This window comes from Leucopleurus acutus (assembly GCF_964270905.1).
Source record: "Leucopleurus acutus genome assembly, chromosome: 12".
Taxonomy (NCBI): domain Eukaryota; kingdom Metazoa; phylum Chordata; class Mammalia; order Artiodactyla; family Delphinidae; genus Leucopleurus; species Leucopleurus acutus.
In genome coordinates this window covers 38,398,670-38,418,123 of record NC_139154.1, presented here as the reverse complement: position 1 = coordinate 38,418,123, position 19,454 = coordinate 38,398,670, and the positions used below count along the sequence as shown (strand labels likewise).

The window sequence follows — 19,454 nt, the reverse complement described above, 5'->3', positions numbered from 1 at the left end:
TGGGCTGTCGCCTGGATGGGAGAGAACCCCCGCAGTGCTCTACCCCAGGCTCTGTGGACTGCCGCATGGAGTCCCACTGAGAGGAACCACTAGGGCTGCCGGCTGGCCAGCTGTGCTTCCCGCCTCCAGACTCATGCTAGGTGTGGCCCCTGCTGCCCTCTGGGTCTGCATGTGTGGTTGAAATTAAGAACACACCCTGCTGGCGACTGCAGAGTGATGAAGATGGAATTTGAAACTCATTCTCCTGTCTCCAAGTGCTTTTTCTGCTATATCACAGCTGCTTTATCTTACTTTACCGTGTGCTTTATTTTACCTTAGAAACTCATAGCTGTTTACCTTTGCCATTATCAGTTTTGTGTCTAGGCAGCCTACGGCAGAGGCAGCTCTGGCAACATTTCTGGCATTGATGCGTCGCTGCCCAACTTTTCCCTCTATCTTTTTTTTTTGCGGTACGCAGGCCTCTCACCATTGTGGCCTCTGCCGTTGCGGAGCACAGGCTCCGGACGCGCAGGCTCAGGGGCCATGGCTCACGGGCCTAGCCGCTCCACGGCACGTGGGATCTTCCTGGACCGGGGGCACGAACCCGTGTCCCCTGCATCGGCAGGCGGACTCTCAACCACTGCACCACCAGGGAAGCCCTTCCCTCTATCTTTAATCAAAGTTTTTTTCCCTGGAAATTCAAATGAGATCTATTTCTCTTGATCATGTGGGAGCTGTGTGGCATATAGAATAGTGGTACCAATTTTTTTTACTTTTGACTAATTGAAGAGAGCAATTTCATGAATTATTTTCTTTTTTACCCCCAGGCAGCCTCCTGTCAGTGAGTCTCATTGGAGAATGTTGCTGCAAGACATGTTAACTATGCAGCAGAATGTTTACACCTGTCTAGACTCTGATGCTTGCTATGAGGTAACTACATATGTAAATATTTCCTTTTAATTTTGTAATTTTGGTTGTTACATTTTGTTGATTGGACACAAGATGATGACCATAAGCTTCACTGTAAGTAATAGGATTGAATTATTGAATAATATTCAATAGCTGGTAACTGAGTGGTGCTTTAGAGTTTGAGCACTTGCGTACATAACTTCTTCTTTGTTCATTGCAACACCATTTATTTAGTGGGTTAATTCTCAGCTGGAAAACTCCGAATCGTACTTGGATCCTCTCTCTTCCATAGTTTTGGTGGTCACTAAAATTTGCTTCATGTGCCTGAGAAAAGTCTTTCAAATCTGTCCTCTCTTCATCTCTGCTAAATGGTTGTAATCCTCCAAACTTGTTTCCCTACTTCCATATCTCTTCCTCATTTACACGGAAGAGAGTATTCTTCTAAAACGGACCTTTTCATGACACTCCCCTTCTTAAAATGCGCTGCTATATAAAATAGATAAAATACCGTATCTACAGTTAGAAAGTAACCGTATTCCTTAGCCTGGCATAGAAAGCCACGGCAGATTCCAGCCACCCTGTCTGTTCTCGCCTCTGACGCTCGCTGCCATGTGCCCTGTGCTCCAGCGGTGCCAAATCTGTCATGAATTCCTCCACTCACGATGCTGTTTCCTGTTTCTGTGACTTTGTACACATTATTCCCTTTGCCTGGAGTATATTCCTCTTTTTTAAACTTGAAAATTGTTGATAACTTTTAGGATTCAGCTCCCTAATCATGCCCTCTAGGATGCCTTCCTTTGTCCTTTGATATAACTTATCTCTATTACAGCCTTTCTTTCCGATGCGATGACTTGTTTGTTTCTGTGTGTGTTTCTTCCCTTTGGTCATTAGCTCCTAGGTAGGCATTATCATATCATGTTCATCCTCAGCTACCCCAGGGCATATTATAGTGTCTGGAGCATAAAGGATACTTAAGGATGGTGAGTTGACTAGGAGTGTAATTTAGGAGAATTTAATCCTTATTTTGGAAGGTGTGTGTATTACCACCAAATTACTCATGCTTTGTATGGAAAAAGGATCCAGCTAACCCACCTTTAATGAGATACAGTTTAAAAGAGGGTTCCCATTTGAATTTGCCTATCAAACAAACAGATCAAAATTGTAGAATATTTCTTGTGTTGCTCTGCTCTGACATCACGAAGCATAACCCGTTGATAAAATGAGAGTTATAAAATAGGTCTCTGTTTTGTGAAATTGGTTGGTATTTTAATTTAAGGTAGTTTTAACAGAAGAGCGCTAATATAGACAGTTGAGAAATGAATGGTTTTATATTTGAACTTCAGGTTTTTATGTGCTTGATGAGTGTAAACTTTATATTGATGATTACACTCGCAGACCACGTACAGCTGCCAGAAACTTCACCTTTGTATCTAAAGCAAAACTTGAAATTCAGTTTCAGGAGAAAATAATCTATATGCACATGGGGTCCAAAATCTTACTGTCATTAGTAACACTGCTTGAAGTAGTGTTTTTAAAGTGGGAGTAGCGTTATTTCCTGGTATTTTCTGACTCTGATTGAAAAATTAGCATTAAGTATATTACACTTGAACTCGCTCCTGTGTAGAGTAGTCTATCATAACAACTTGACGTAGTAAATTGTTCTAGTTATATTTTAACCTTTGCATTAGGCCTTGATATTTTAATGACTTCGCGCCGTTAGTCTTTCTCCTTTGAGAAAACATTTGAAAGCATATTATAACTGTCCTGAACCGATTCTAGAAGATAATACAGATTTGGCAAACTTACATTTTAAAATATTTTAGTGATGTTTAAATTATGCTATATTGTCTTACTGACCTGTGGCCACTGTATTAGGTTTTGCTGTCATTGGAAAATGATTTTAAATCTCATTGGCATAATTTTGATAAGGTGCAAGATTTCTCTACAGCCTGTAGAGCAGAAATCTATATTGTTCATTTCAGCAAAACCTTGAAAATAGTAGAGTGAGTGAATTTTATTTTTTAGTATTGGGCCTTGACTCGTTATGGCTTACCTGAATAAACCAAAGGAATAGAGAAATTGTTACATCTAAGTCACTCTGGTCACATGGAGCAAGCCATTTTCACCTGTCATATAAGCGATTAGGGTTACTCACTGATAATTCGCTTTCTGTCACAGTATGGATTTTATAGCAGATCTCTCATGGGTATTAGTAATTTTATCCTTATCAGTCATTTTAGGAAACACCTGTCTAAAAATGTCTTCTCCAGAAGCCTAGAAACAAGTGAAAATAAGGGGGTCCTATGAAAATTGGGTAGCCTTCCTAATTATAAGGAAACTCTTGCTTCTCCATGAAATCTACTTTTTATCTCTTCTTTTTCTGTGTTATCCTCATCCAACAGTGGCATGATAGGAAAGAACATTCTTGTGGAAGTTCTTGTGCTATTTATATATTGATGCTATTAGTGTGGGTTTAAAGGGAGCTCTTTAATAGGACTTTTTTGGAGTAAGTAGATAACCTCAATTATGGAATAAATTTTATGTTAATTGATGCTATTAGTTGCCTTGTAAAATACAATGACATTTGCATAACTGCCTTCCATCAGAGGCTTTTGTTTTATTTAAATAGTTTTTAAGTTGCAGATTAGAAAAAAATGTTATGTGGTGTATTGTAATTCCAGTGACTAGGTGTAAGTAGAGCGTTTGTAGCCTGGGCGCTTAGTTTACAAGACTGACTTCAGGTGCTTTAAACAGTCATTAATCATGTGTATCATATTCAAAGATTTTCTTTTAAAAAATTGAAATGTTATAAATACTTTAAGCAGGGTGTGGACAGTGTGTCTAATGGATCCTGTTTTTAATAAGTATGAACTTTGGATATTTTACTCAAGTATTTGTTGTAACACATTAAAATATTGTGCTTACCATTGGTTTGTTCAGTTAAATTATTTCTTCCTCCTAAAAGGGGGATTTTTTTATTGACGTGACATTCACATAACATACTACTAACCATTTTAAAGTGTGCTTCATTGTCATTTAGTACATTCATAAATATTGTGCAACCTCTACCTGTAGGATGGATGTAGTTTTTAAAATTTATTTCACTTGGATATCAGAGCCTCCATTGTGTCAAGAACTGAGTCCTCCCTCTTTAAGCACTAACTCCAGTTTCTTCTTTTCCCCAGATATTTACAGAGAGCCTTCTGTGTTCCAGTCGCCTTGAAAATATCCACCTGGCTGGGCAGATGATGCACTGCAGTGCTTGTTCAGTAAATCCACCGACTAGTGTAGCCCATAAAGGAAAAACCCAGTACAGGGTCAGTTACGAAAAAAGCATTGACTTGGTTTTGGCTGCCAGCAGAGAGTACTTCAATTCTTCTACCAGCCTCACCGACAGCTGCATGGACCTGGCCAGGTAGAGGAACTCTGTATTCTCCGTAAGAGGGAGTGGGGGAAGTCAGAATATACAGACTTCATTGTTGGTTTTATCCTCTACCTCACAAAGTATGTTATCACAAGTACAGATTGACTCTACTCTATGGGGCACCGTTATTTATTGCTTGAATATAGAATGAAAACTTAATTACGTCCTAAGTATTCATCAACTCTCTTGTGACCCTTTTTCTCTAGCACACTTTCCCACGGTCATTCTAGATGATTATCTATAAGGTTATACTTTTCTTCTGTTGGAAGAGATTCAAGTGGCAGCCAGCAAGTTCAAGTTCTGGAAAATTTCAGCACATTAGGTCGTGTCTGTATGCTTTACATGGCTTCCACTCTGATTAGATGATAAAGCTCACAAGTCCCTTCCAGGGGGAAATTTCTGGACTCTGAATTCTGTTCCTCTCTTAGCCTGTTGTACAGGAAAGTTTGTGTTCCTCTTTTTCCTATTGATTCTTAGGAGATTTTTTTTTTGCGTATGGGACACGTGCCCTTTGCCTCTCTTAATGGTTAAACTGTGTTGTCAAATTTTAATAATGTACAGTTTATCTTTCAAATGGCTATTTTGAATTTTTAAAAAACTCGGTTGTTATTCTTTTTTGTCTTTTGTGTCATCCTTTGAAAGACCTTTAATTCCCAAGACCATTAAAATAGTTTTTCGTATTGTTTTTTTTACTACTTTGGTGGTTTTATTTTTGCATGGAAATTTTAGGCCCATTTGGAATTTATTTTGATGTAAAGATTGTGGTAGTTGTTTAGAGTTACTTTTCCCCTCAAATAACTGGTAGTTGTTTCAACTCTAGCAAAACTTAAAGGTAACTTTTTTCCCCCAGTGATAACTTATCACAGAAAGACTCATGTTTTCTCAAACCATGTTATTGAACTTGACAAAGTTGTTTAAAATAGTTAGTAAACTTTTTCCTTCTCTCCCAAGGGATAGTATTTCTGTTTCAGATGATGAAAGTATCAGATAGAACAACTGGGAGTTGTGTTTGACCTAAATCTTTTTGACAGATGCTCCTAGAGATCATTTTTGAAACTACACAGTACTTGCAGTATTTGCCTTTCATCCATCCCCTTTTCTCCTACAAGGACACACCTTCATTTAGAAAAGATGTCATATGTGTGTAATGTGGCACCAGACTGATTGAGACCTGTGAGCCCAGATGTATTTGTTTACAGTTTTATTGAAATAGAAAATAGCCCATCCATTCTTACTGATTAAATTACTATTTATTTACTAGGTTTTTTTTTTAATTGAGGAAGCAGTACATCCACAAGATAAAATATTTAAAAATACACAAAAGATAGATATGGAAGATGTCTTTCTCCTCATTCGAGTTCCTCTAACTTTATCCCTCAGTTATATTTTTAATCAGTTTCCTGTGTATCCTTCTGGAATATCTTATTAAAAGTTACTCCCTTCTTTCTTAAATCACAAATAAGTGTATACTACTTGTACCTATCTTTCTGTGTCTTGTTTTATTCACTTATGATCTATATTGTGGGTTTTTCCATGTGGATACATATAGGTTTGTTTCATTCCTTTTTGATGGTTGTAGACTATTTGACTTTTATACAATTTATTTAATTAGTTCCTGATTTAGTGTATTTTATTTTAACAAGACTGTGGTAGTGAACTTCCATAATTATGTCTGGGCATGTGAGAGCCTGTCTGTAGTATAAATTCCTAGAACTGGGATTCCTGGGTTCAAAGTGCTGTTAGAATTTTGGTAGATGCCACAAATAGGTTGTATACTGTTTGTCCTTGAACCAGTAGTAAGTATGTGTTAGTGCTCATCTGATTTAAATCCCCAGAGTTTGCAAGAGCAAGCTAGGCCTATATCTGTCGCTTGGTCATGTAGTTAGATCCTGGGGCCTAGATATTTTCATGTGATGGTCCATGATTTTAGCATTGTTAGCTCTTCATGGCCTGATCTCTACCTGTCTTTCTAGTCTCATGCCCCACTGTTCCTCTCCATGCACCTTTCAGAAAATAGGTTTATTGTTAACTACAATATTTATTAAGTATACTTTATCTGAATTTTAAAAAATTTGCTTAAAATACTCCATAGGTATCACAAATTCGTAGATTATCAAATCACTTTCATCTATATTTATCTCAGTACTACATCACCAACTGATTGTTTCTGATCAGAAAAATGTCTCTTGTGCAGTTTCTTAGGTTATTCCTTTTCCTTTGAGAGACAAAATTGTGATCGAATCAAGACATTTCTGTTTTCCTTAAAAGAATAACTGGAAATTAACTGTATTCCTTCTGTTTTTTTTAATTTTTTTTACATGATCATTATCTTTTGAGTCAACAGTGAACAGAACACTAAACCCAGAGCTAACGTATCTTGCTTTATACTGTGATACCTTACGTACTATCAGCATAACCCTGCGCAGATTGCTTCACCTCTGAGCTTCAATTTTGGCTTCCTTAAAAAGCAGATGGTGATATTTGCCTGTCTCACAGCCTTGCTGTGAGGATTAAATAAGATATCAGAAAGCCTCTAGCAGAATACCTGGAAGGAAGTTGGTTTTTGATAAATGTGTTGGATCTCTATGTTGTTATCATAGAAAGGCAACTTAGCTGAACATATGTTACTTTTCCTTTTTAAAAATGAATTTCTCCTAGGTGCTGCTTACAACTGATAACAGATAGACCCGCTGCCATTCAGGAGGAGCTAGATCTTATCCAAGCCCTGGGGTGCCTCGAAGAATTTGGGGTAAAGATTCTGCCTTTGCAAGGTGAGTTTTCTATTTAGTGTTGCACTGTTATTAACTCATTTTGCATTAGTTCACTCGTGTTCCTTTTTAGGTTTTTAACTAAAGAGTACTTTTGGTCATTTAGTCCATTAGCAATAGATTCTGCCCTCTGTCCCATTTTTCAGTAACAGTACAGCCGTGAAGCTATTGGATAAAAACACAAATAGAAATTGGGGAATATGGATGAGAGTTTCAGGTTTACATCAGTTTGGGATTGCAATTTATTTATTTGTTTCAGTTGCATAGATTTAGAATTAGCTATAAATGATAATAGTTTATTTGTTTTTATGCTTACTGTAGAATATTCTTTAATTAAACAGATTTTTTTTTTTTTTTTAAGCAGCGGGAATGACAGGAAGTTGTTGTTTAGAATTAAATTACTAGCAATTTGTTAACATTGCTCGAGTTCTTTTACCTAAAGGTAGAAGTCAGGTTAGTACCAACTCAGACAATCCTGCTGTCCTGTCAGGACAGTGGGTGTCTCCCAGTGTCCTGAACCTTACCTGATAAGAAGGAGGTGGATTTTCAATCCCGGACCTCATTGCCCTAAATGAAGCGGGTGTGCTTGGTGATTAGTGGTATGCTTGGCTAGTTTCCATGTAATCTCTTATCTTTATTCTTAAAAAAAAATTATGTTTACTATTTATTTTTTATTGAAGTATAGTTGATTTACAGTGTTGTGTTAGTTTCATGTGTACAGCAAAGTGCTCTTACCTTTGTTCTTAACTCTGGAAACGTTTGGAATTGGGAGTGGGGGAGGCATAACTAAGTTCCTTCCATCTCTCTGGTTTTTGATAAATTTTCATCAGCATTGTGTGTGTGTCTCTCTTTTTCTTTTTTAAACTTCTAGTATCTTCGGTCAGTGATAGCCTGTTAAAGGTTCCTTGGTGTCTTTGTCTTCTGAGGTGCTTTGAGTCAGGTGGATCTTAGGGAATATGAGGCAGGAGAGACATTCTCATGTTTTCATGTGGATTTCCACTGTAGTTTTACTAAAAATTAAAGTTCTGCTTGTCAGACAAATTTATTAGACTTTTAAAAGGTAATATTACTATTACCTTGAATATCTTTGTTTGACAGTAGTTTGTATGTGATTTATAAATAGCTGGCAACATCTGAAACAGCTGTGTTCAAGGTGACTGTTAAATCACTAGAAAATTCTATTCACTCGCACCATTCATGTAATTTTTGAGCTCAGAGCTTCTTAAAATTGTGAGGATTAATCAGAGTTACCAAAAAGCATTTTCAGTTTATTCTCAAATATCTTAAATTATTAACCACCTCCCCCGAAACACTTATATTTTTAATTGAGAATTTCAGTCATGAGAGAGTCCAGAGCACTGTGAAACTTTTGTCTTTCTTATATCTCTTGCTAGGTCAAGTCATTATAGCTTTGACTCTGTGTGTGTGTGTATTTTAGCTAGTTATTTAATTCAAGCAGATTGATAGAATACAAAAAATGCTTTCCCAAATGCTATTAAAGTTTGAAAATTACGTTGCGCTCTGATTTTTCTTCGGTGCTCAATTAGCAATATTTGCACATCAGCTGATGGGTTTCAATATCTGCAACCAAACTGTAGGTTCTGAGAAATTTCCTGACTGAGGAGAGTCTTAAGGAAGACTTTGCTTTCATGTTTTGACAGCTTTTCAGTTTGATGTATTAATTTGGAATTTCCTATTAGAATGGCTTCTGGATGTGGAGATGGAATATTCTTTTTGTGTACTGTTTGTTGTATTTATGTCACAAATATAATTTAGGTTTTAGTATTCATCAGTAATATTGGATGAACAAAGTTACTTGATATTTAAAGATTTATGGTCCAGGTATTTTTTATTGTAGTCAGTGTACAGTAGTTCATTTTGTCACTTTGCTTTGTTTTGAAGCCGTCTTTGCCTACACGCCAGGAGTTGCTGCACCTCTCAGCAGGTGAGGGCTAGTGGTACTAGATAAGTTATAATGCATGAGTTAATAAAAAACAGGATTACAAATATCATATAAAAAATAATGCCTCGTGTAAGAATCGCCTATGATGTGTTTGTGTGTGTACATATGTGTGCTTTTCCCCATGTCTTGGGTGTTTATGTTGTGTAAATTATTCTTACTATTCAAGTGAACCAATTTAGGATATTTTAGTTATCCCTGTGTTCTTTCTACAATAGAGTAAGTCGGTTTTCCAGACTTACAACATTGTGTTAAGCCCAGCTGGGAGCCCATGTTGCCACGTATTGCTGAGTAACTGGACACGTGTCTTAACCTTTCTTTGTGTTTAACTTTTCTCATTTACAAAATGAGCGTAGTAATGAGTACCTTATAGAATTGCTTGTAAAGATTACGTCTGTATGTCTGTAGTGCCTGGGATATAGTAAGAGCTCTCTAATTAGGTATCAGCTGCCGTTTTCCTTATCTTCCTTGGAGGGCCTCGTAATGACGGCAGAGTTAGAGTGCTCTTACCTACTGTCTCCTCCTCCTCCCTCCCTCCCTCCCTGTCCCTTCCTTCTCCTCCACTCTGCTTTCCTTACATTCAATAAAGATTAATTTAGGCACTTTTATTCCAGTAAACCAAAAGAATGAAGGGGTACCTCTTGACTTTGAGGGACTAATATACTGAGAGACGTGACATGCAGGCCTGATTCTGTCTTGTTGGGTTTAAATTCTGATTCAGCCGCCTTGAGGTGTGTGATCTGTGGCAACTTAATGGCTTTGAACTTTACCTTCCTCAGTTGGAGATAATAGTAAAATATTCCCTGGACAGTTCTGAAAGTTATATCTTGAACACTGAGAATCCTTATACTAGAGAATCCAATACTTAAGCATTTCTGTGAATATGTTAGTAGTAATAATAATAATTGAGTGATTTTTAAGTTCTAAGCATACTTTGCGTGTAATTATTAATTCTTGTAAATACCCTGTGAGGTAGTGACTGTTATTGTTTTCATTTTTCTAGATCAAGGCACAGAGAGGTTAAGTAGCTTACTTGTGGTCACACAGCTAGTTAGAGGTGGAGCTAGGTAGTCTGTTTGGCTCAAGAACTTGCATATGTAACAGTAAACAATACTCTACTGATGAGGAGGTGTGAAAGTAAAAGATTCTTTGAGAAGGAAACTCTGACCTTTGCTCTCAAGCATCAGCTAAGTGACTGACTTCTACACATTATCTCCTTCCTCACCTATATGGTCCGATTTGTCCTGCAACATCATGAGGAGCTATATATGTTCTGCATCTTTGATGCCCTTCATGAGCGACCGAAATTGAAATTTTACGTCTGTGTTTTGCTGGGCATGTGCTGTCCCTTCCTCCTAAGGTTGTTATGAGACTGTTTGCCGTGTGGGTAACTGGTCAATAAATGCTTCTTATGTCTGAGATGGGAGTGTGTGTGTGTGTGTGTGTGTGTGTGTGTGTGTGTGTGTGTGTGTGTTTGTGTGTCTTGTAGTAGTTTTTAAAAATATTTGTGAGATCCAGAGGAAATTGAGGAATCCTCAATTATTAAAAGATACACATATGCTTATTCTTTTCTTGTTCATTAATTTCAGTTTGAAAAGGGATTTTAGGAGTCAAAAGACCTCTCTTCCCTTCATGGAAAGATAATAACATCTATGGCTTGAATTAATTTAAATAAGAAATCACATTTTGAAATATAATTTAGCATGTCCTATGGTAAACAGTAAAAGAGAACTGGTATAGTGATGGTCCAGAGGCTTAAAATAAAATAAAAAGGCATTTTAACGTGGCAGTTACATTCTGTTAGAATCCTACTCTCCAAATGTATTTAATGTGCTTGAAATCTTAGTAGTATACCATGCTTAGGGCAACAAGCAGAAAACCACACTTGAGCGTTCCAGTTAAAAAGGAAGTACAGAGAAAATGATGATCCATTGCCATGTGTAGTTTCAGTTTCCACCTTAATTTTATTGAGCTGGAAAGAGTGGTAACAGTAAGGAAATCAGCTTATTAGAGTTATAAACCTAGAGTTTCTCTAAGAAGAATATAAGAATTCATCAAACAAGACCATTGAAGCATCTGTGAAAACCCAGGCTTTTAGGTACATAGAATGATGATAATATCTATAAGTGCTGTTTTGAAAATCAGGTTAGAAATATATAGAAATTACCTTTCTCATAGTTACTGAATCTGAAATGTTGAAGTAATGGTACACATTTTCTTAAAATATATATATACTAGGAGAAAAACACATAAAACAGCAGATGTTGAGGTAAAAAACCCAGTTTTTTGATTGAGAAAAGTTATGAAAAAGTTTGAAGTATATTGTATCAGTTAGTTTTTGTTAGACTGTCCTATAGTAAAAAAAAAAAAAAAACTCAAAAATCTCAGTGCGATGTGGTAAGTTTAAACCTGGCATTGTAGCAGCAGAGGGAGAAGATCAGGAATCCCGTGATGATGACTCTTAAGCATTCGCTTAGAAGTGGCGTATGTCACTTCCACTCACATTTTATTGCCTATAGAAGTCACATGACCAGCCTGAAAGTTAATGAGGTGGGTATCTGTGACATGAAAACAATACAGTCTGCGGAAGCGGTACTCAGATTAGACATTAGCCGTCCTGACTGTGAAGTAACTGAAGTCTGCATCTGCCTTATATTTTAGAGTGAAGGCCACCACAGGATTACTGTACTAGCAGTTGCGTGAATAGCTATCTTGAAATAGCCCAATACACACTGAAGTATTTATGGATAAAAAGACATGATATTTGCATATGGTTCGGGAAAAATAGATGTGTGCAGATACCTATGTTTATGTGTATATATGCATGTGCTTGGGGGAAGGGTGGAAGGGCGTGCATGATTGCAAGTGTGAATGGAGCAGATGATTAACCATTGGTTGATCTTGGCAAAAACTGTAGAGGAGTTCTTTGTACCACTCTTGCAACCTTTCTGTGAGTATGAAATTTAGTCATAATAAAAACTTACTCCCCAACCCCCCCCCCCAAAAAAAAAGCCTATCCCAGAGAAAAACTACTACCTTTCTCCTTTATATCCACAATCCCTGGGCCCCCTCCCACCTGCCTAGAAGAAGTTTTGGGGGAAAATAGGATGTATGTTATATAGCCACGGATTTAGGAATGGATAAAGGAATGAAGGTGTGAAGAATATTTAAGGAGCTGGATTGAATTCAGGTCCCATCACTTTCAGTGACCTTAGCCAAAGTACTTAATCTTTCTGCACCTCAGTTTCTTCCCCTGTGGATAATAGTACCTGCCTTGTTAGGTTCTGCCTTGTAGGATTAACACACATAAAGCACCTACAGCAGTGCCTAGGACACAGGTCATATTCATTTCATGTCAGCTACTATCATGATAATTGTTATTGTTGTATTTACTGGGTCCTAGCTTCCCAGGTAGTGCCACGTTTCTTAAAAGTTAACACCTCTATCCTGAATAGATACCATTTCTTTCTAGCATATACATAATACTCTTTAATTCAAGTTTTTCCCCCCTTTAAGTGTGCCTAATTACCGCATAGTGCGAATTAGTGTGATCAGACATCTTATTTTCCTGACATCTAGCTTAAGTGAGAGGATGGGGACTGTTTTTAGAGAAAGGTTAATAAATTGGGTCAGTGAGCGCTTTGAGGACTCCTGCCCTCCAAACTGGTATGACGTGGTGGAGGTAGAAGATGGATATTTGGAACATGGAATGGATTTTAAGGGGTTGAGGTAAGGTGGCGCGACTGGTGTACCAGGAAGTATGCGGAGTTTTCAAAGACAGATACTGCCTTCTTTAAAATTTTCCCTAAGTCCTGACCTGGCACTTGAAAAGGTGACACTTTTTCTTCACTTCAGAATGCCGGTTCATTTGCTGTGTTTCAGAAGTTTGGTGATAATGAAAAGATCCATGTTCTACGTTATTTATTCAGAAGCAACAGTAACTTTACTGTTTTTAAAAAATTGCGTCTTTTACTTAACTCTTATTGATCTGGGGGTTAACACAGTTTTCATTTTGCTTGGTTGACATAACAAAGTGTTATGTCCCTGGTCACAAGTCTAAACTATGTCTTTCTCTGTAGTGCGACTGTGCTCTGATCGGATCGGCCTCATCAAGGAGTGTATTTGCCAGTCCCCGATGTGCTACAAGCAATCTACCAAGCTGCTGGGCCTGGCTGAGCTGCTGAGGGTAGCAGGTACGTTTTGGATGCTGAACTGCAGAGTACGGATCTGTGTTATTCGTGACATCACCTAGACGAACGTTGGAATATGTGCTTATAGGTGTCAGAGGAGCTGCTTTTGGGCAAGGATTTGTCTTTTCTAGAAAGGTTGGCATGTTATAAAACGGTGCGCCTGTACTGAGCTGCTTGGACCTTCTGTTACTTAAACGAGGGCAGGCTTATTTGGGGTGCCACTAAGTGGTTTCGAGGTCAGAAACACAAGTCAGGGTCACCATTTATAAGCAGAAAACTGAACATAGGACCAGCCGGCCCTACCAGTTCACCTTCAGTGTTGAAATTTGGTGTGATCTTTTTGGTCCTGAGTAATTTCTTAGGAAAATTTGTGCCTTTACTATTTGGTCAGGTTTTCACATGTGTTATTTCATTTTCTATTAAGTGGTGTTGATGATGTATTCTCCCTATTTTACGAGGGAAATTGAAGATCAGAGAAGTTAAGTATCTAGCTCAACAGGGTTAAATAGCAGGCCATGGCTTTCAAGGAAAGTCTTTCTGACTCTACACTTCACGTTTTGCACTATTCTGCTTACCAATCTTTTAATACTTTTCTTTTGTATTTTTGGCTTATCCAACGTGTATCCGACCTGATGGACATCGTCAAGTGGGTCCTCGTCTTCTTAAACAGATTTTAAATGTGCAGCTTAAATTTTTCAAATGGATCCAGCACAATTTTGTGACAGTTACCTTCCCGTTTCAACTAAAAGAATAAACACGAACCCCCTGCTGACTTGAAACACTAGTTATCTGTGCTACACGTCTGTCTGTTTGCTAAGTGGTCTTCCTTTGGGACACTATCCATCTCCCAGCCCATGTGATCCCGGGAGACTTGCCAATCAAGATGCTTTGCCACAGTTGTTGGCCACAGTATTCTGTCCACCAGCCAGTTCAGGGATGACCGTGTGACTCAAACAGAACCAATCGAAATCTTTCCTGATGCTTGATATATAAACACAGGAAGACAGAGGCTCTTTCTTCCTTTCCAAATGAAAGTCATAAGGATACAACCTTGGGGATGTTGGCAGTCATTTATCTGATCAGTTTTCTGAAAATAAATCCATTTGAAAGAGAGAAAGAAATAACCCCAATGATATACTACATGCCTCTGGATCTAATCCTGCCTAAAGAGACTTCTAACCCCAGAACTGTTTTACTTAAATTGAGATAAATTCCATTTTTAGCTTAAAAAAAAGTAAAGGGGATTTTTGTTTATTTTGAGCTTTAAAAAATATATATTTAGTATATTTAGTGGACACACTTATTAATGTTTAAAAATTTTTATGTATAGAACTCTTCTTCTTAAGGCCTATAGTTTTAGTAAATTTTATTGTGTCAGTTGTCCTTTTCTAGCCTATCCAAAAGCATAACACTAGCATCTTCACCTTTGGACTTGCAGCAGCCTTGGAAAGGTGCCGACACCGTGACTGGGGCCAGGCATCCTTCGTGAGGCACCGTACATGGCTGCGGAGAAATCAGGTGTGGAGTCAGGAGACCGGTCCACTCCTGACTGTCCCGTTCATTTGCTAAATGACTCAAGCTTCAGTTTCTGCATCTGGAAAATAGGAATGACACCCCCCTTGCTTCACCTGCCAGAGTATAAGAGACCCACATGAGTTAATGCATATAAAAGCACTTTGTAAACTTTGAAGCACTCTGATCATCAGGGAAGAATTTCATAAGGATCCAGTTCATAGAAACTAACGAAGGAGTCAGGGATGCCATCTGCATTTTCCATGTACCTGCCTACTAGGATTAATTTCCATTTTTGTCTTTGTGACGTTGACATAGAAACGGGAAGATCAGTGATCTTGGCCAACCCGCATTTATAATGGTATGAACATTCCTCTTCAGTCCTGCAGAGCACACTTATGTGGCCCACATGGTGTTCAGACCTCTTTTCTTCATTGCAGCTGTTTTAGTTCTCGTATTTGGAACCATCTCAACTTGGCCACTTCTATTTCAGAAACTTTAATGTGGAATCTGTATTATAACTTCAGTGCAGTATCATTAAAAAATAAGACTCGTATCTACATTTCATTCAACATAGTGTTTTTATTGTGAGCCCCCGAGTGCACATAATAGCTAATACGTACCTGTGACTGCTGTGTGCCAGTTCCCTTCTGTGCCCTTTTAACATACTACCTCTTTTGCTGTGCACAACAGCCTCTTATTAGCCACATTTTACAGATGGGGAAATAGAGGCCTCAGAGAGCTGAAGTAATATCACTTTGTCAGTACTTTGGATACAGGGTTCTGTTACACACCTGCTGCCCTCTGGGGATTTAGAATCTTAGAGGTCTGCGGAAGCAGTGAATTATGCTGCATCGTGGGGTGTGATGGTAGCACATGGCTTCTGTAAACAAATGTTATAGAACTTGAAGAAAGGCAATTCTAATATTTTGCTGGGGGTGGAGTGGTATTAAGAAAGGGATCACAGGCAGGTGACATGTATCTGAAGCTTACAGAATGTTATGGTTATTTATTACTGCTTTACAAACCACCCCCAAACTTAGTAGCTTAAAATAACAACAGTCACGTCTTTTTATCTCTCCCAGTTCTGGTGGTTGACTGGGCAGTTCAGGGTCTTTTATGAAATTGCAGTCAGATACAGCAGCTAGGGATGGGCTCATCTCAAAGCCTGCTTTATTCACATGTCTGACATCTGGGCTGAGAAGATTTTTTTAAAAAGCTGGGGAATGGAGTAGCTAGGGCTTTCTCTTCTCTGTGTGGTTTCTCCTTATAGTCTTTCCTTATGGTGTTCTCAAACTACCCAGATTTCTTACGTGGCTGAGGAATCCCAGAGTCAGCATCCCAACAGAAACCAGCAAAACTTCATGTCATTTTTTCTATAATTTAGCTTTGGAATTTGGGTGGCTTCACTTCCATTGTGTCTCATTCACAGAAGCAGTCACACAGGCCCTCCCAAGTTCAAGGGAAATAGTTAAGTTGACAGGGCCTGGGCCATCTGCTCCTGAGCTGGCTTCCATGGCTGTTGGAAAAGGCCTCCATTGCTCCCTGGCTGGTGGTGCAAGGCCTCAGCTCCTTGCCCCGTGGAGCTCTCCACAGGGCTTCCTGAGTGTCCTTTTAACATGGCAATTCCTGGGTTTCTCCTAGAGCAGTTGATCTACGAGAGAGCAGGACGGATTCCGTAATGCTTTTTATGACCAATCTTGGAAGTCACACTGTTGTTTACAGCATGTTCTGCTTGTTAGAAGTAAATCACTAGTCAGCCCCCACTCAAGGGGAGAAGCATTAAGCTCCATCTTTAGAAGAGTATCAAAGAATTTGTGGACAAAATTTAAATTGTATTTCATATACCCAAGGCTTTGTCAGACCACCGTTAGTATTTTCTTCAGACTAAACATCTGGATCATTTTCTTTAATAGATTTCTAGTCTGGCTATACTTCTGGCTGTTCTCCCTGAGAATTTTGTTTTGTTTGTAGGATTTTTCTAGACATCATTCTTTTCAAGCCTATTTTTGCTTATGTTTTTCCTTTTAACCACCTGCTCAGATTGCCTGATATACAAATTAACTTTATCACAATGCAACTATAAAATTTAAGTCCATTTTACTTTGTGCTTAAGTTTTTTCCCCTTTTATTTGTCATTTATGAATTATAATTAGAACATTCAAAGGGTAAAATTTTTAAATAAATAGGAAAAATATTTAAATTCCCTATTGGGAGGAAAACTTTTCCTCTACCCACTTAGATTGGAATGGCTGGTCTGGGGGTGAATACATACATACATATATATGTATTATTAGGGTATAGTTGATTTACAATGTTGTGGTAGTTTCACATGTGCAGCAAAGTGATTGAGTTATACATATACATATGTTCATTCTTTTTCAGATTCTTTTCTCATATAGGCTGTCACAGAATATTGAGTAGAGTTCCTTGTGCTATACAGTAGGTCCTTGTTGGTTATCTATCTTATATGTAGTAGTGTGTTTGTGTTTATCCCAGGCTTCTGATTTATCCCTCCCGTACCATGTTTCCCCTTTGGTAGCCATAAGTTTGTTTTCGATATCTGTAAGTCTGTTTCTGTTTTGTAAATAAGTTCTTTTGTTTCCTTTTTTTAAAAATTAGATTCCACATATGAGTGATATCATATGATATTTGTTTTTCTGTGTCTGACTTCACTAAGTATGATAATCTCTGGGTCCATCCATGTTGCTGCAAATGGCATTATTTCATTCTTTATTATGGCTGAGTAATATTCCATTGTATATGTGTACCACATCTTCTTTATCCATTCCTCTGTTGATGGACATTTAGGTTGCTTCCATGTCCTGGCTATTGTAAGTAGAGCTGCAGTGAACAACGGGGTGCATGTATCCTTTCAGATTATGGTTTTCTCTGGATATATGCCCAGCAGTGGGATTGCTGGGTCACATGATAGTTCTATTTTTAGTTTTTTAAGGAACCTCCATACTGTTCTCCATAGTGGTTGTACCAGTTTACTTTCGGTCTGAGGCTGATATTAATCGTTGATCACTTAGGAGACTGAGAGAGAATTCCATGATTAATAAATAGATTGGAAGGTCTAAGTGGCCATGATCTTTTCTCCTATAATCTTATAAAAATCAGTCTAATCTCTGTTTTTTTTATTTTGGAATTAATTAGAAAGATAGTGTTAAGGAGCTCCTCTATCAATTGATACTGCCCAAATCAGTAAGTCATTTGCATGTGTTTACAGGTGAAGACCCAGAAGAAAGGCGTGGACAGGTTCTAATCCTTCTAGTAGAGCAAGCACTTCGTTTCCATGACTACAAAGCTGCCAGTGTGCATTGTCAGGAGCTGATGGCCACAGGTGAAGTAGATACTAAACACTTTGCTCATGTCCTCTTTATGTGGTGAATAATGGAAGAGGTCTGTTTTGAAATTAGTTGCCTAATCGGTAAGCCAACCACATTGTGTTCGTAAGCCTTGAGAAATGTTTTGTGAGTGCTGATAAGTATGTATTCCATGTGCTTGTATATTAATATACATACTTTAATGGGCTCAAGGGTTATATTTTATCTGAGATATGGTTGCTTTCCATTCCAGATTAAAAACAGGCTCATAATTTTAATAACAATTTTAAAATATTTTAATGCCTTTTTATGTATTTGTCATATAAAAGAAAATTTAAAAAATTTCAAGTATCTATAATTTGTGACTAAATTGTCAGTATTTCTATTCTTTATTTTTTTTAAGAGATAGTATAATGCTTTTCAAATTAATGTGGAGTAATTGGGAAGTAGTTCGCAACCCTAAAACTTTCCATATTGAAATTATAACTCAAGTCTCTGGAGGATAAGCAGGTTATATTGTGGAATGATTTCTCTATTAAAGAATACATTCCCCAGAGGGGTAGGAAGTGATGTTGTCTTATTACAGGCTCTGTGCTAAATGATCTGCTTTTTGTAGCTGTGTCTGACTGTGTGAAAACTCAAGCACATCCGTTTACCCATTGTCTGTGCATTCCTAGTGGTTATAAATGCACTGCTTCACTTCATAGTAACTCCTGGAGCTGTGCACTGATGATAGGTATACTTTCTGTATGTATACTGTTAAAGGAAAAAAATATGCTGACACTTCTTACAAATGGTAAGGAAGACTTTATTCATGAATTTTGCAGTGGGGGAGCGAGAACAGGCTCAACTCCAAATGCAGAAAAGGCAGCTGGGAATTTACCACTGAGGAGCAGGTTGAGGGGTCAACAATGGGTGAAAAATGACAGCGAAGAGACATCAAGAGTAGGGGGATTGGTACTAAACCGACTTAACAGGGTTCTTACTGATGGCAGGCCGGGGTGATCAGATACCGAGGGTGAGAGATTCTCTCTGAACTAACTTGGCAGGATTCTTGATAAAACTGGGTTATACGGGTTCCGCAAGGACTGGGCCAAGGTATAGGCCTCCTTGAGAAGAGGGCTCAGAGAAGCCTGAATAAAGTTTTGTCAAGGAGAGAGTCTGGCAACACATCTATGAAAATGTTGAAAACTGGGAAAAAGCTCAACGCTTTGTAACCTCAGCATTAGAAAACTAGTTTCCCGAAAGAACTGTGTTCTGTAATATTAACCTAGTGATTTTGCAACATTAGGTTCAGAATAATTATGGTATTCTGGATAATCATTGTTGTCTTAATTTATTACTGCTTACTTGGAGAGCTTTGTGATAATTTTATTCCTATAA

The 19,454-nt window shown here is 38.0% G+C and overlaps 1 protein-coding gene across 2 annotated transcripts in view; it reads left to right on the top strand.

The window, feature by feature from the left end:
• The window catches only part of NBAS (NBAS subunit of NRZ tethering complex), a 339,942-nt gene that overhangs the window by 164,109 nt on the left and 156,379 nt on the right, over positions 1–19,454 (top strand). For both annotated transcript variants that reach the window (XM_082852122.1, XM_082852121.1), the window contains 5 exons: positions 807–909; positions 4,074–4,303; positions 6,971–7,083; positions 13,120–13,233; positions 17,975–18,088. In XM_082852122.1, coding sequence (XP_082708248.1) covers positions 807–909; positions 4,074–4,303; positions 6,971–7,083; positions 13,120–13,233; positions 17,975–18,088 — 674 coding nt within the window. The remainder of the gene's footprint in view (positions 1–806; positions 910–4,073; positions 4,304–6,970; positions 7,084–13,119; positions 13,234–17,974; positions 18,089–19,454) is intronic.